The following is a 14,607-nucleotide window of genomic DNA, read 5'->3' as shown; positions in this document are numbered from 1 at the left end:
GCAGCTGAATAAGCTGGATAAGCTGAATAAGAATCACAAGTCAGTCTTGTTTCTTAAACCCTTTTCCCACCAAACATTAGCGCATATATGCAAGTTTTTGAACGGAAAAATCTGCTAACGATAGATGGACTCATTTCCCATTGTAAGTAGACGAGTATACGTTTGTTTTCCTGACATCAGATGTCAGACCAAACTAAAAAATCTAACTACACCTCAAAAGATGATTTCTGTCATTTTAGGTAGTTCTGATCACGCTGATGTAGTATATAATGTTTAATTTTACCTAAACACAATTTTTTTTTTGTGTTATGGTGGCAGCAATCCACTGCTGTAACATGATGGTTGAGTAGTTTCTTACTTACAATTACCTGATTGGGTTGTAGAATCAGCAGGGCCTGCTACAGACTTGGTACAGCTGGATATCCCTGGCTCGGGGGGTTTGAGTCTGTTTATCTCCACCTCAACTTTCTCATTCTGCTCTTTGATGCCAACTTGTGAATATAAATCACTAATGTCCATGTACTCCACTACTTCTATGCTTTGCCAGGTCTCACGATCCCACAACAAGCTTAAAGAGTCATCATCTGAAGACGAAACGTCTCCATACATCTCACTCTCATACTGCTGATTACAGCTGCCAGTCATCTCCATAATGTCTCTGGAAGAAAAAAACACATACCGAGGTGACAGTCAGATAATTGAGGAAGTTCCTCTTTAAAACAATGAATGAATAAATGAATGCTTTTATTTATTATTATTATAACATTGCATGTTCACATACAACGAAATGTTCCTGTCTCTCATAAAAAACTGTTCCCATTCACTCTGCTCAAACACACACTCACACACACACTTTTTGTGGCCCTGTGCGTCTTCCAGAGGGCAGCAGCGTACACAGATGGTGAGAAGAGTTAGTACTGTCTTTCACAATCCACAATGCTGTGGCAGTGAGACCTGTAAATATCTTCCCTGAGGGGGGGCAGGGAGAGTTCACTGATTATTTGGGCTATGTTAACCAGCCTCTGGAGAGCATTCCTGTCTGCCGCTGAACAGTTCCCATACCAGGTTGTGATGCTATATGTCAGGCAGGCTTGTGCACAATTCAGAATTGAATTGAGAATGACTCCTAAATTCCAATTCAATTCTTGAATTTGAATTAATGTCAAAAACAGGATCTAGAATTACAATTCAAATTTGAATTAAAGGAAGCAGAATTGCAATTTAATAAAAATTCAAAGAAATTCATAGACATAATTTAAGTGAAGTGTTTAACAATGAAGCTTTACAATATACTGTATGTCAGATATGATTGCATTACATCAGCCAACGTCCACTGGCGGCCCGCGGGCCACATCCGGCCCGCCAAAGCATTTAGTCTGGCCCGCAGAATAATCATGAATTTAGAAAATGTGAAGAGGAAAAAATGTGTTCTGTTATTTAGCATTTCAAGCATTAATATAACAGCAGGTAACATTACACAGGTAGAGCACAAACCCAGCCCCTGTATTTGCATCTCTATTCACATGCCGGGATTCTGTACAGCGATGCCTGCGCTCCATACACACAGCTGAGCCCAGATGTGTGTGCGTTAAAACACACACACACACACACACACACACACACACACACAGCTGAGCCGAGATGTGTGTGCGTTAAAACACGCAGTACCTGACTGGGAACGATACAAAGAGGATTACCAATGGCCGCTGGGGCAGATCAACTCACGCTAGTCTCGTTACTGTAAGTAAGTGTAACTGTATGTAAGCCCCACTGTGACACCTAGATCTAACATACACCAGTTCACAACCACATAAGTGCGAAATGCAAAAAGGCAGGGAAGTACGGGCTGTGTCGTGGTCAATAACCCTGTGTGGGAGGAGGAGAGGGGGACGTTAGTTATACACTGGTCTGGGCCTCATGCAGCTCATTAAGCCATGATGGGATTGAAGGAACATCTCTTGAACGAGCATAACCGTGCCATCTGGTTAGCACGCTAAACAATGAGAGGACTCTGGTACATTTGGCAGGTAGAAACAGTTAAAGGGGCATTGAGAGACCCACAATGCCGCTGCACAGATGTTTAATTTCTGAGTGTTTGGGCTGTTTTGCGTAGACCTATAGCATGTTTTCTTGTTTTCTATTGGGAGATCGAAAATACACATTTAGATGTTTAATTTACACCATTTTGTCAATTTGCGCCTGTAAATTCACCAAAGGTTAGCATTAGATTATGCCTAATTTGCATATTTAATCATACAAATTAAAAAAAAACATGTAATACAAAAATATGTCTTAATGTAGGTAATCAACTGTTTTCATGTTGATATCAGTTTAAATGTTTGACCCTATTCACCTGTAATGTCTTGCAAAATGTCTGATATTTTATAATCCATTTTCTCCAGAAATCTCCACTTTAGCAGCACTTCCAAACCCCAAACCTTCCAGTTTGACTCCTATCTATGTTCTGAAGGTTTTTACTGAGGGATTTGGTCAAATATTACTTAATAGGCTTTTTATTCTTGAAAACGCAGCAGAAATGGATTTTTTATAGCAGTTGACACCATATTCTGATTTATGGAGTGATAGATAGAGATATCTAAAATTCCCTCTGTAAAAACCTTTACCTTTAAACCTTTGTCAAAATAAAACAAGAATTTTGAATCTGGCTTTATCCAATGCAGATCAAGTTTTCCATTTGGGATAATAAAGTGACTGAACTGAATGTTTTCTGTTCTGTTTTCTGGAAATGTATGCAAATTAGCGCATATTTTACAAGAGAATGCATCATTTGCATATAAAATTACCGAAAACTTGTAATACAAAAATATTTGTCTTAATGTAAATAAACTGGGGAAGTTTCATGGTGATATCTATTTGTTTCCCTATTCACCTGGGGTGTCTCCCCTTAAATGGGGTTTCCCCAGAACACACAGCACCAGGGGGCGCTCTTAATCTACAAAAGGGGGGCCCTGCAGAAAAAGTCTGGCAACCACTGATTAACAGAACTTTACGTATCTGTCAGTGTTTGTGTGTCTACATTCTCATAATGGCAAATTATGTAGACTTAACAGATGTTCTGAAAATTACGGATCAATGAGATATTCACTTTGAATGTTTTGAAATATCTTGAGTAGAAGTAACCAAATTGTTTTCGTTGTGGATCAGTGATAAAGTGTCCCAGAGAGTATCAGATAGTTCACTTCTAATATGGACTAACATTTCCACTGGAGGGAACATTTGATACAACATAAAAACTGAAAGGTTTAAGCAATGTGCCCCATCACCATCACCATCAGTGATTGAAATGTCAGAGCCATTTGGTGGTTATAAAACTGAATTTGCATGTACTGGATGCACATACATTTTTCTTCATTCAACTCCAAACCTGCAAAACAGAGATTTGTTCTATGACATACAGTACAGGAATTCTAAATAAATCAAAGTATTGAAACTAGGATCCCCTGATCATGTAAACGCACTTTCAAAAAATGAATTTCAAAACTGCAATCAATCCTAGCCTAGTCATAAATCACAAATGCAATCAATTCTAATAAAGCAAAGATCTGAAATGCAAAACCTGTGATGCTCTAGTCACACACTGTCCCTGATGCAACTGCAGACAACACCCCAGCATTATAGGATATAAGGTATCTTCTTCTTTGCTCTGACAAATACAGTGAAAGACAAATGTAAGGATAAGTCTGGTGATATTCTGTATATTTATTATTGCCAACAATTCCCACTAAAATACCCAAACCAACACTGAATGTATCTACTAACAAGCCTGATATACTGTATATACTGTGATAAGTAAGAAATACTCACAATGTATCATGCTGTCTCATCAAGACTCTGAATGCCAGTTTAAGTGTAACGTTTGAGGCACCTCCTAGACTTCTTAAACAGATACACTGGGGTTACATGGTAAGAATAACATGCAAAACAACATGTGAGATCCTGAAATAGCATAAGAAATAACATAAGAAAAAAACAAGGACAATGCAAAACTGTCAGTAAATCCTTATAAGCTGTGCATGGTGAACTTTTCCCAACAGCACCGCAAATAGGTTTCAGATGCTCTTGTAAACTTTCTTCAAATCTAAGCTGTCCACTAGTCTACCACACAACATTCCTGGTTGGTAAACCTGTTAGTCAAGTACGGAGCCCCCCTGGTCCCACTTTGTAAAAAAAAATGTATTATAATGGCCTCAAGATAGTAACTTGTGGCCTCAAGATAGTATCTCGTGGCCTCAAGATAGTATCTCGTGGCCTCAAGATAGTAACTCGTGGCCTCAAGATAGTATCTCGTGGCCTCAAGATAGTAACTCGTGGCCTCAAGATAGTAACTCGTGGCCTCAAGATAGTAACTCGTGGCCTCAAGATAGTATCTCGTGGCCTCAAGATAAGTGTATATAAAAGGAGAATGCACAATGGAGCAGCTTTTCTCCCCAAAGCAGAGAGTGCATCAAGACATTTAAAGGAATATAAACGATAATAGAAGTTGGTAAATAAACAAGTATATACATGTAAAAAGTATAAATATAGGCTATAAAATATGAAGAAGAATTATAAAGGACTATGGATATGCAGTCTCACGGCAGTTCGTGTAAATGTCACGTTATTTTCTCGGGGAAAGGACGCCGGAAGACGGCTGGGAAACGGCAGAAAATGATGCTCTGTAAGTTGGGAGGCGGCCGCAAGGCGGCCCGCTGGGGACGCGCCACAATAACGGGATGGCGGAGGTTGGGTTTAGGAGAAACCTAACGGGGAAAGGGTGCCTTACGCGCCGGGAGATGGCCGTGGGGGACGCGCCACAATAACGGGATGGCGGAGGTTGGGTTTAGGAGAAACATAACGGGGAAAGGGCGCCTTACGCGCAGGGAGACAGCCGCGGGGGACGCGCCACAATAACGGGATGGCGGAGGTTGGGTTTTAAGAGAAACTCTCTGCATTCTCTGCTTTGGGGAGAAAAGCTGTTCCATTGTGCATTCTCCTTTTATATACACTTATCTTGAGGCCTCGAGATACGTATCTCGAGGCCAGAGTCCAGAGACATAGTTGTTTTTATGTTCCTTGCCTTTGTGATATGTTGATTTTTATTTGGTATCGATGGGTTATGTATTATTTGTTTAATGTATATAATACTTCAGCCTGCACAGAGACTATATTGTAGACTCAGTGTTGCAAACAGATAATCAGAAAGTATCCTGTTTACTAGTCTATAAACTTTATTTGATGTTTACGCTGAAAATTTTGTATAGCTATATAGCTATACAACATAGCTGTCATAGCTGTTGCATGGTTGACAGCTATTTACAAGCACTTACCTGGGCTTAGCAGTCACATCCCCTCTCAGATTTGTGGCATATGAATGATCTGCTGTGATGCTTGAAAGGCGCTGTGATGGTTTATGGGACCAGGGGCCGCTGGTCTCACCTTCCATGGAATGGAACAGAACAACTGGTGGTTTCCTTAACAGCCTCACGATGAGAGGTTTCCTTTAATGGTTATAGGATTCCAACCTGTAAATACCAGATAACTTACATCAAATCATTTGTATCAACACAAACAAAGTGTCCTATCTTAGAAGACTTGAGTTAAGTGGTCTATTTTAACACCAGTCACTAGATGGCAGCACAAACTAAAACATGTCATGATGTGAAATGAACACTAGACAGATCATCTTCTGGGGAGAAACTACTTTCAGCCCTTTATGTGTGAAGCAAACATGTTAATAGACCCCAACCTTGATAAAAGTTTTTTCCTTCACTCTAAGGACAAAACATGTCATTTCATGCTTCATAACAACAAGCTGTGTTGTAAGTAATATCATTATAATAGAAAGAAGAAGACTGTGAAGACTTTACCTTCTATGGTGTAGAACCCACCTCTGGAGAAACTACACTTCTTACCACTGCAGTACAATTACAAAACATACTTCACTAGCCCTTGACTATGACTAACAGGACATGTCTCTATACTGTCTTAGCTGGGTTCAGTCGGCCCATTTTCACATCTTAGAGTAATGTCGGCATTGTATCAGGAAGAATTAATCAACAAGGCAGCAAATCCTCAAAACTAAAAAACTGGAACTTCCAAAATTACTTTAATTCAATAACTTTAATTCATTAAATCAAAACAGTTGCTATTCATTTTGTGGCAATCAAATAACCAGTTGATTGACTGATCGTTTCAGCTCTACTCCAGACTATTGCTTTTAATGTCCCAACCACTTAAGAGATTGGTCTAACCTTCCTTCAATCTATGACCAAATGAAACAAAAGCAGCACATACCTCTGCCAAGGTTGCAAAAATCCCATAACATTGCTATTTTGATTATCCAAAAGTATGTAAATGCATTAATAATGGGACATGAGTTCCCACAGATGGATTTCTTAAGACACACTGCCTTTCTCCATCTGTGATGTGATAATAGCATATAACTGTCTTAAAAAATGAATAAACATGAATGTATGGAATGCCCTATGACTGCACTGGTGGAGCTGTCCTGTCTATCTGCCTTTTACTTATGTGTGTATTTTGTCATTATCATATGAGTTGTGTTATGAAATGATATAGTGTATGTTTAGTTTCTGTCCAATAATTTCCTATTCTGTATTGTTACGACGTATTGTAATGTGCGTATTAATTACTGCATTGTCCTATTATGAAGAGAGTTGCAAGGACCTCAGGAAGAATAGCTCATTGCAGGAGCTAATGAGGATCCTAAATAAACACACAAACAACCATCTGCGTGCATTCATGTCCCATTAATGCATGTTACTAACTTTGCGTATTCCTCAGAGTCTTTATGTTTTCTCGCCTCGCAGATTTCCTCGGCTTGTGGCGGCACCTGGATCGTGTTTGCAGCTGCTGTCGCGGTCCTGCTCGACGCCCTGCTACTACTTTTATTAGTGGGAATGCTGTTCAGCAGCATTCCAACTATTGTTATTCTGTTCTTTCTTTATTAGTGGGAATGCTGTTCAACAGCATTCCAACTATTGTTATTCTGTTCTTTATTTATTCTTCTTATATCTTAATCTTCTTATTCCGTACGTTTTTTGGCTCTCTGTAACTTCTGCATACATTCAGCTATTAAAACCATTCAACTTTTAAAATGTTCAGCTCTTTCAGCTAATGATGGGACTTCTTCAACTTTTTTTCTGCTATTTATACTTTTTTAAATATTAAGCTTTTTATGACTTTTTTTTAACATTGAAGTGAATGAGAGCATGCTTCAAATCCTTCAAATCTTCTTCCGCTCCCAAAATTTTCAGCTCCTTCATACTTTGACCTACAGAAGCCAAACAAACTTTAAAATGTTCACAAAATATTCAGGTATTAGGCTATGGCTTTTCAGTTTGATATCTTTTACAGTTTTTGTGAAAAAGCTGTTTAAGTTTAGTGATAATTTCAGGATTTTTCTGCGTTTCTAGTGATTGTGTATTGCGTGTCCTAGAGTGGATGATGTCATCGTTAGAGTGCAGCAGCTTAGGAATAAAATCTTCTTCCCCTCTCTATAAATTGCTCTCACGCCCACAATATCTACTTGTCATACACAATTTATACTTCAAAACGTAGGTATTTCTGTCTAGTTTCAGGAAATGTGCTCAGTTTTGCGATATGCCTTATACTTTTGGCTTGATGAGCTTCCAAATGACAAGAGTTCCACATCTGCCTCCATTCACGGCCATGGTAAATGTCCTCCACATTTCCCAGCGAAACGCAGAGCGAACCACTTTTTTAAATCGCTGATATGCCCACATTTTTAAGTTTATCAACATAAATTTTACATGAATATGTTCACAAAGGTCTTGTGGTGCTCACGATTACATCATTTCACCGGTAGCCCTTATCGTTTTAGCAGTCTGAGGCTTTATTTGAGAGCTTGCTCTGTGTCTTTGAATAGCTCCAGTGTGGCCAGCTGACAGTTTCAGCAGGTGACACGGTCGTTAACCTGATTAAAGATCAAAGAGATCTCATCACAGACTTCAAAGGGTGTTTTCACTGCTCATACGTTACCATGACAACCCTTTCACAGACAGTTGACTTGAATACTACAGGCAGTAATATGAACATTAGTCTACATCTTTAGTGTTCCACTTCTGTCTGACTGTCTCTGTCCGTCTGTCTGTCTGTCTGTTTGTTTTTGTTTCTCTCTGTCTGTCTCTGTCTCTCTCTTTCTATTCCTCTCTCTCTCTGTCTGTCTATTCAGACACACACACACACACACACACACACACACACACACACAGACACATACGCACACATACACACACACACATACACACAAACACACACAAATGCAGACACACACACACACACACATACACCCAGCAACACACATATGCAGAAACACACACGCAAACACACACACACACACATGCACACACACATGCAAACACAGAAACACACACGCACACACACATATGCAGACACACACACACACACACACACACACACACACAAACACATACACACACACACACACACACAGAAACATACGCACACATACTGGTCATACGTTACCATGACAACCCTTTCACAGACAGTCAACTTGAATACTACAGGCAGTAATATGAACATTAGTCTATATCTTTAGTGTTCCACTTCTGTCTGACTGTCTCTGTCTCTCTTTGTCTGTCTCTGTCTGTCTGTCTGTCTGTCTCTGTCTCTCTCTCTCTGTCTCTCTGTCTGTCTCTGTCTCTCTCTGTCTGTCGCTGTCTCTCTCTCTCTCTCTGTTTCTCCCTGCCTCTGTCTGTCTCTGTTTCTCCCTGTCTCTGTCTCTCTCTGTCTCTCTGTCAGTCTGTTTGTTTCTCTCTGTCTGTCTGTCTCTGTCTGTTTCTGTTTCTCCCTGTCTCTGTCTCTCTCTGTCTCTCTGTCTGTCTGTTTGTTTCTCTCTGTCTGTCTGTCTCTGTTTCTCCCTGTCTCTGTCTCTGTCTCTGTCTGTCTGTCTGTCTGTCTCTGTCTCTCTCTCTCTGTCTCTCTGTCTGTCTCTGTCTCTCTCTGTCTGTCGCTGTCTCTCTCTCTCTCTCTGTTTCTCCCTGCCTCTGTTTCTCCCTGTCTCTGTCTCTCTCTGTCAGTCTGTTTGTTTCTCTCTGTCTGTCTGTCTGTCTGTCTGTCTGTCTGTCTGTCTGTCTCTGTCTGTTTCTGTTTCTCCCTGTCTCTGTCTCTCTCTGTCTCTCTGTCTGTCTGTTTGTTTCTCTCTGTCTGTCTGTCTCTGTCTGTTTCTGTTTCTCCCTGTCTCTGTCTCTGTCTCTGTCTGTCTGTCCATGTCTCTCTGTTTGTTTCTCTCTGTCTCGGTCTGTCTGTCTCTGTCTGTCTGTTTCTGTTTCTTTTGTTCAGCCCCATTCTTTTTACCTAATATATTTCACATCTCATATCAGCTAGATTGATGCTTTTTAGTTCTATGCAGTGTCTAATAATAATACAAAGTATTTCTTCTTTCAGCCGTTTCAGGTAATTCATTTCAACTTTCATCTTTGACAGTATTACAGTTCAGCTTCAAGCTTTTCTAACAGTGTATTTTAGCTCTTCACTTGGGTAATGCAGTTTAGCTTCCAACTCTAACAATTTTCCTGATTTTTTAGCGTGTAGTGCATTTGAGCTTTAAGATTTTTCGTACTATTTGTTTCATATTTCTGCATTTGTGAGTGATTATCAGTTAGAAAATATACTCAGACCTCACAATGTTCTACGTCTTTTGTCATTATTCAACTTTTGAAGCCAACAGTTCAGTTTAGCATAAGCTTTTAACTTTTTAATGAAATTCATACGTATTAAAACGATTTCCACTTTTTCAACTATTCTCACTACTTCAACTTCTTCTTAATGATTTAAGCTATTCAACCAGTTTAGCTTTAGCAATTCAGCTATTCAGCATTCCCACGCATTTTCCGCAGGAAATGCATTTTCTAGTTATTTTTATTAGTCATAGTTGTATTATCCCTCGCTCTCTCTCACTCAACCAGTCGAGGCAGATGGCCAGCCGCCCACCTAGAGCCAGGTTCTGTTCAAGGTTTCTGCCTGTTATAAGAGGAAGTTATTCTTCGCCACTGCTGCACTCTTGGAGGAATTGTTGTGTCTCTGTAAATTAGTGTGGTCTAGACCTACTCTATCCTGTAAGTGTCCTGAGATAACTGCTGTTGTCATTTGACACTAGAAACAAAATGTCATTTAATTGAAACCCCTCTTCACATTCAGGCTGCTTTCCATCAATGGTCAGGGCCCACTGTCTCATTCTTCATCCACATTTGTAAAAAAAATATTTTTCATTAAAAAAAAAAAAATACTCTGTCAAATTGGGTTTTTTAAAGCTTGTGGTAGGTTTGACCATGTGTGAATTTCACCCCAGTTAATGAACTGGTGTTACACTGACATCTATGATCCATCATATTATTTGGCACCAGATTATCTACGAAAAACACACAGACAAAACCTTTACAAAAACAAATCAATCAATAATACTCTACTGCTCCCTCTGTTTACTCACCATGCTGTCTGTCTCCAACAAGATCAAGTTGTCCAACAAGATCAAGTTGTCCCGTTCAAATGCAGTGATCTTAACCCCCCGCCTCTCTGATCTCAATAACAGAGCTAGACACATGTTGATCTAGGCGTTTACATCCATTCCTCTCCTATCGCGCGCATATGGCACTCCCCATTTAGTACACCTCCTCCATTGTTCAGTCAGATACAGTGGGATGGATCAAGTTCTGTCCCCTAACACCTTACTATGTTTTCTGTACTCGTGTATTTATGTTGTTGCGTGTACATGTTCTAGGCACTTATAATAATACACACTCCGTGTGAAAACAATAACATCGATCTAACGTTATCTATCTTCTGCTTTAACTGATTGTGTGTGAACCATGTCAGTACAGTACAGTCAGTACAGTGGCAGCTCCCAGACTGACAGGGAACCTGTCTGACATATTATATTATCTCTTACTATAGCTAGCCCGCACTTTGTGTAACAGCTAACGTTAGTTAGCTACCTATCGAAATATGTGCCCTATATAAATCCATAAAGTCGCCAAATGTGACAAAACATTTGTAGCTAAATAAGGTCTAAAGGCAAATAAGGTCACAATGTGTTTGGCAGTAAATGATCTTATGTTAGCGTTTGCCTTAACGTTAACATTACCTTCCTTGGCTGGATGTAACCAATATGTTTTATGCTGATAAGCTAATGTTAATGTTGAAGAACACCGAGAAATAAAGTCGGGCTCTAACATTACATAACAGTCTTGTTAGTATTACCTGTCTGGTCTGAATAAGGTTAAACATCCGTCCCGGCTCCTCCTCTTCTTCGCAAATGACAGACAAAGCTGTGGCGCGAAAACACAGTTCAAACGCATATCTACCGTTATTATCCTGCCTACACACGCCTACGTGATGTCCAGTGGTGTAGTCCAGGGTATACGCTGGTATACGGCGTATACCTACTTATTTTTCAGTCAGCATTGCGTATACCCACTTCTAAATCCCCCCTGATGCGCACCATTCAGTAATATCTATGAGCCAGATTGCCCATTTTTTCCTCAAGGATAGTGAAGCCATGACCCACCCTCCTCTGCCTCTAATTGGCTGGTACTCGCTGCTTTCACTGATTAGATTGGTTAACTTTAGGCATGAGGACTGATGAGCCAATCAGAGGCAGAGTAGGGCGGGTCATGCCGAGGAAAATATCGCTAATACCTCAGGTGCCAGTGAAAAAAAACAAAAAAAAACCTCAGGTGCCGGTGCCACTTGACTACGATAACGGCAGCAGACCAAACAACAGATGAAGAAATAACACAAGCGGCGGTGTGCCACCCCAGTTGATGGAAGACATAATTCTGAGGTAAGTTTTAAGGTGGTTTCCAAATCAATCATTATTTTAAACTACTGGCAAATTGCCAGTGGCAATATGACTGCACATTTAGAGGAGAAGAGATAACACCATGTTTGCCTCATGATAAATACATTTTACATTCATCCAGGCTGCTTGTGTGACCAGTAGTAACTACAAACTGCTCCTAATCAAGTCATGATCATTTTATAATAGTGAGCAAGTAGAAATGACAGATTTTTGGGTAAACTAAATCATAGTCTTACATGTCACTGTTTCTAAAACAGGGCTTTTTTCTGGACTACTTTAGAAAAAAAAAAAGGTGAAAACTGAGAGTATACCCACTTCTCCAGGGACCACTACACCACTGGTGATGTCCGCTTATGGCAGCTCTCTGCTGTACGATCTGTAGGTGCATCCCATCAAAAAAGGCTTTCTGAATTACATAAACTGAATAATATGAGATAAAGATGCCTCGTTATTGTGGGAGAAATTACAACATTGTGCGTGTGTAAACTGCTGCCGGTAGGGTTCTGTAATGGAGGGCTCTGGTTCCGAAAGTGTTTTTGACGTTTCCAAAATTGCTAATATAAAGATTGTTTTAGTCTGGAACCAAGCCAACCAGCTACGTGAGGAAGCATGACTTGTCATGACATGTCTGCCTGCACGATCCGTTCTGCCTGCACGATCCGTTCTGCACATGCGCAAGATAATACTGTTTTACCGAGGATACGACCTGCACGATCTGTTCCACGCTAGCCTATGGCTAGCCTCCACCGGGAAGCTAACGTTAGTTTAGCTAACAGCTAATTCGGCTAACTGCTAGCTGACAGCTAGATTCAGTCTAAAATAACGTTAACTCAAACGTAATGGGAAAAGCAGGCTACAGCTAAATTAAGACTTAACAGTAATAACAATAAAGACAAGTATTGAGTGATTGTATTTTAAATGAGCACAAGTAAAGTAGAACTGACGTAACAGCTGTTATATATGTTAGGTGTTTGTTATATATGTCAACGTTTATTTTCAAGTTTTATTTTGAGGGTCTTTTAAAGTTATTACATGCTGTCTCAGCTAGCAGTTAGCCGAATTAGCTGTTAGCTAAACTAACGTTAGCTTGCCTGTGGAGGCTAACGGCAGACCGCTACAATCAGCAAGCGGTTAGCCGAATGAGCCGTTAGCTAAACTAACGTTAGCTTGCCTGTGGAGGCTAACGGCAGACCGCTACAATCAGCTAGCGATTAGCCGAATTAGCTGTTAGCTAAACTAACGTTAGCTTGGCTGTCGACCGGAAGCGTGGAACAGATCATGCAGTGTCGTAAATCCTCGTACAACCGCGCATGCGCAGAACGGATCGTGCAGGCAGAACGGATCGTGTACCGACACATACAACATTTGATTCGGCTTTTTTTTCAAAACGGCAAAAAAGATACAATACCATACACGTACATAAACTATCATAGACTTCAATGGTAGAAGCTCGCTGTAGCCGTTCGCGGGGTGACGTCTCTGATTGGTCCATCTCGAGACGTCGCTGTTACGCTTAGGGTTGTGGGTAGCGTAGTATTTCTCCATATAATCGCAAATAAAACACGCTTATCTTAAAACCAGGTTGATTTCATACGGACTTCTAGCTTCTACAGGAGCAGAAACTTTCGTTTCACAACCTCACAGATCGTGGTCAGTCTACCTGAGATGGTTCAGACATTATGGCTGATAATCAAAATCCATAAGGAAAACAAGTTTTATTCGTGATATTATGGAGAAATCAGTAGAAATATTAAATTAAATCATGACGTTGCGTGGGATCATGGGAGTTGTTGTCTTCATTGTTAACCACTATTATCATTTAAAATGTATCTGTTCACGGATGAGTTAATCTATTACAGTTGTATTCAAGTTACTTTTAGTAGCCTAATGTTTATTATTGGGCTACTTAGATTCTATTTCTGGTGGTTGCTGACCAGTTAGTGAGCAAGCAAGCAAGCATTAGTCAGCAGCTGTTCTCGCTTCACCAGAAGGTCTGGCTACTCCACACAGCATTCTGGGATTGGAGGAAAACGTGCTCTGGTTTATTGGCATTTCTTTAAACCAATCACAATCGTCTTGGGCGGTGCTAAGCTCCGGACGGAGCCCCGGTGCCTCTGCTAAATAGTCTCAGGAAGGAACTTGTTTTGGTGGAACATGTGTACGTTCAAAAGTAGTTTTAGTCATGCAACAGAAAACTCCGATTGGACAGATAGTCTAGCTAGCTGTCTGGATTTACCCTGCAGAGATCTGAGGAGCAGTTAACCATAGTCCTCACAAATCCACCAGAGGTTAGAACGCCAACACAGAGACAGAGGAAGGGACATCGGCGGCACCTCCGGCGGCACCTAAACAATTCTGGAAGTGGAACGTCGTGGATATATAAAAAAAGTAGTAAAACTAGTCCTGCATAATCAAATAGGCCTAATCAAATAGGCCTAGCCTAAAGGTGTGCAGAAAATGGCCCATGTCAGTGTGATAATATTATCATCTACAATATTTTTTGATTGGTTTTGTTAGTGTGTAACAAGCATTTTACTATTCTAGCTGGTCAAGGTGGAGCCGAATTCAACTACTTCATATAGTAGTTTAATCTATTATCTTGAATTATATTTAATAAGAATGTTTTAACATCTGAAACCAATGCAGTGGAGTAAAAAGTTCAATACAGGCCTAGCTCTGAGTAGATGAGTAGAAGTATATAGAAGGTTCAAATGGAAATAAGTAAAGTATATTTCAACGTTGTT

General features: G+C 40.2%; 1 protein-coding gene across 2 annotated transcripts in view; it reads right to left on the bottom strand.

The window, feature by feature from the left end:
* The window catches only part of LOC116050414 (ankyrin repeat domain-containing protein 31-like), a 35,270-nt gene extending 23,860 nt beyond the window's left edge, over nt 1–11,410 (bottom strand). For both annotated transcript variants that reach the window (XM_035998986.1, XM_035998987.1), the window contains exons 1-4: nt 11,276–11,410; nt 6,600–6,606; nt 5,328–5,525; nt 363–658 (exon numbers count right to left, since the gene is read on the bottom strand). In XM_035998986.1, coding sequence (XP_035854879.1) covers nt 363–658; nt 5,328–5,443 — 412 coding nt within the window. In that variant the 5' untranslated portion in view covers nt 5,444–5,525; nt 6,600–6,606; nt 11,276–11,410. The remainder of the gene's footprint in view (nt 1–362; nt 659–5,327; nt 5,526–6,599; nt 6,607–11,275) is intronic.
* Between the last annotated feature and the right edge of the window lie 3,197 nt (nt 11,411–14,607).

The sequence above is a fragment of the Sander lucioperca genome, chromosome 2 (assembly GCF_008315115.2).
Source record: "Sander lucioperca isolate FBNREF2018 chromosome 2, SLUC_FBN_1.2, whole genome shotgun sequence".
Lineage (NCBI taxonomy): Eukaryota > Metazoa > Chordata > Actinopteri > Perciformes > Percidae > Sander > Sander lucioperca.
The sequence above is the reverse complement of the archived record's forward strand: the minus strand, read 5'-3'. Positions and strand labels throughout refer to the sequence as shown.